General features: G+C 59.1%; 1 protein-coding gene across 1 annotated transcript in view; it reads right to left on the bottom strand.

Moving 5' to 3' along the window:
- The window catches only part of LOC113213567 (growth arrest-specific protein 1-like), a 59,651-nt gene that overhangs the window by 5,567 nt on the left and 52,136 nt on the right, over positions 1-1,948 (bottom strand). Inside the window, exon 3 of the mRNA XM_026432679.2 lies at positions 131-373. Within this exon, the coding sequence (XP_026288464.2) occupies positions 131-373 (243 nt within the window). The remainder of the gene's footprint in view (positions 1-130; positions 374-1,948) is intronic.

The following is a 1,948-nucleotide window of genomic DNA, read 5'->3' as shown; positions in this document are numbered from 1 at the left end:
TTTTAAAGAATGGAGAAATTTCTCAAAAAAACGCAAAAACACTTTTTCCTGAAAAGTTAGAATCTTTTCTTTCTATGCTCGATTTCTACACTTCTACTCGCGCATCGAAGTCTCCCGCCCTCTCACTCACCTGCCGCCTGAGGATGGAGATGGAGTTCTTGCAGCGCGCCGTGCACTTCTGGCCGCGGAACATGCGCCGGCAGTAGCGGTGGTAGTACTCGAGGGCCGTGGAGCAGAGCGCGTCCGCGCCGCAGATCCACTGCGCCACGCGGCACGACACCACCGACTCGTTACGCGTCGCGCGCAGCACGGACGGCCGGCACACCTCGACGCGCCGCTTGGTCTCCTCGCACAGGTCGTCGGCGCACTGGCACTGCAAAGACAAAAGACAACACACGTCAGCAACTATCGTGCAGCATGACAAAATGACTTTCGGGGGGAGAAAGGGGGGGATCCAAATATATTATAGGTCCCGAAAAAGGTTCAGGACGGTCATAATTGGAGTTCATAGGAACCCCATGATATTTTTACCCCGGGGTAACTTTTGAGGATGGGGGATCCAAAAAAAAAGGTCCAGGACGGTTATTGGAGTCCATATCGACCCCATGATATTTTCACCCCTCGGCGTAGAAATATCATGGGGTCCCTATGTCATACGAGTGTAGTAGTGTACATGGTGTAAAACGCGCTGTGCCGTGGGCTGTGATTGTTGTCACACAACCGCGCCAAGTGATTGTAGCCCCCGCCCAAGCAGCTGCTGCGCTCCGCACCGCTGGCTCCGCGCCGGTGCGGTGCGGGCCCTCCTCCTCCTCTTCTTCTTATGCGGCGGCGCGGCGTGCGGTGCGCGGCGACAAGAGCTAGGAGGGCCCCGCCCCGCGGCGGGCACGCGCGACCACCCTGCTATGCTGCCGCGCGCCGCGCACCGCCGCGTTCCGTGTCGTGGGGCTTGCGCCGCCGGCACTTCGCGGGGGTCCTAGGTATATGCTTCCTCCACCGCGCTCCCAGCCCGATGGGTGGCGCGCTCCGATACCTCCCTTCCTTACCCGCCCTCGCTCCCTCTCCCCCGTCCCCGCCCCCTCCCCTCCGTCCACGCCCGCACGACAGCCCCTCCCCCGGTTCCCACGCACAGTAACACACACACCGGTACACGCACACACTACGTATCTCTCTCTCTCACACACTCTTCTACGTTTTTCAAACCCTTGACTGCAAGTTCCTGTAGTAGGAGCGCATACAGTATATGCCGCATGATCGCAGCAGCAGCAGCAGAGAGATGCTGATAATCTGAGATGATGAGGTGCCCAATCCAGCGTTCACTTCACATACCGCCGCTACACATCGGCCGGCTATATCAGAACGGCCGGAAACGAATGCCGCCGCCACCGCCGAAGAGGAAACGAGATCAGAAAATAATGCAATCAAACGAGGATCACTCGCGTGTCTCTCATACAGTATATACCGAGCTCGAAACAATGCACCCCCCCCCCCCAACCTTCGCTCTCTCTTTTCCATTTCCCCATTCCTTCCGTCTCAAAACCCTCATCACTGCGATTTCAGAGGGAAAAGTAGTGATTGCGGACATCAGCTCATGCACCCCGTTCTGGCCGACATCACCAGCGACGAGAACAACACAACAAGGTGCGGTCAGCGCCTTCCTTCCGGTGCACGCTGGGCATGCGCGCTGGCGGCGCGGCGAGCGCGAGCTGAGGACACGAACACGCAGAACGATGCGGTTTTTGTCCGTTTTCCCGGACAAGATGGGCCCCCGCGATGGACCCGCCCGGCGGCGGCGGCCGCGAGTCCAGCATTACGGCCGCTTGATTACGGCGACGTGAGCCCCGAGAGGTTCGCGTCCGGTCATCAGAGGGGGGGAGGAGGGGGGGAGTACGATTAAACGCGCAAGGGCACGGGCATTTTAATATACAGACGACTTGGTGGGTCGAGGGGG

This window comes from Frankliniella occidentalis, unplaced genomic scaffold (assembly GCF_000697945.3).
Source record: "Frankliniella occidentalis isolate FOCC.00 unplaced genomic scaffold, Focc_3.1 Scaffold38, whole genome shotgun sequence".
NCBI classification, from domain to species: Eukaryota; Metazoa; Arthropoda; class Insecta; order Thysanoptera; family Thripidae; genus Frankliniella; species Frankliniella occidentalis.
This window is presented reverse-complemented; position numbering and strand designations above follow the sequence as displayed.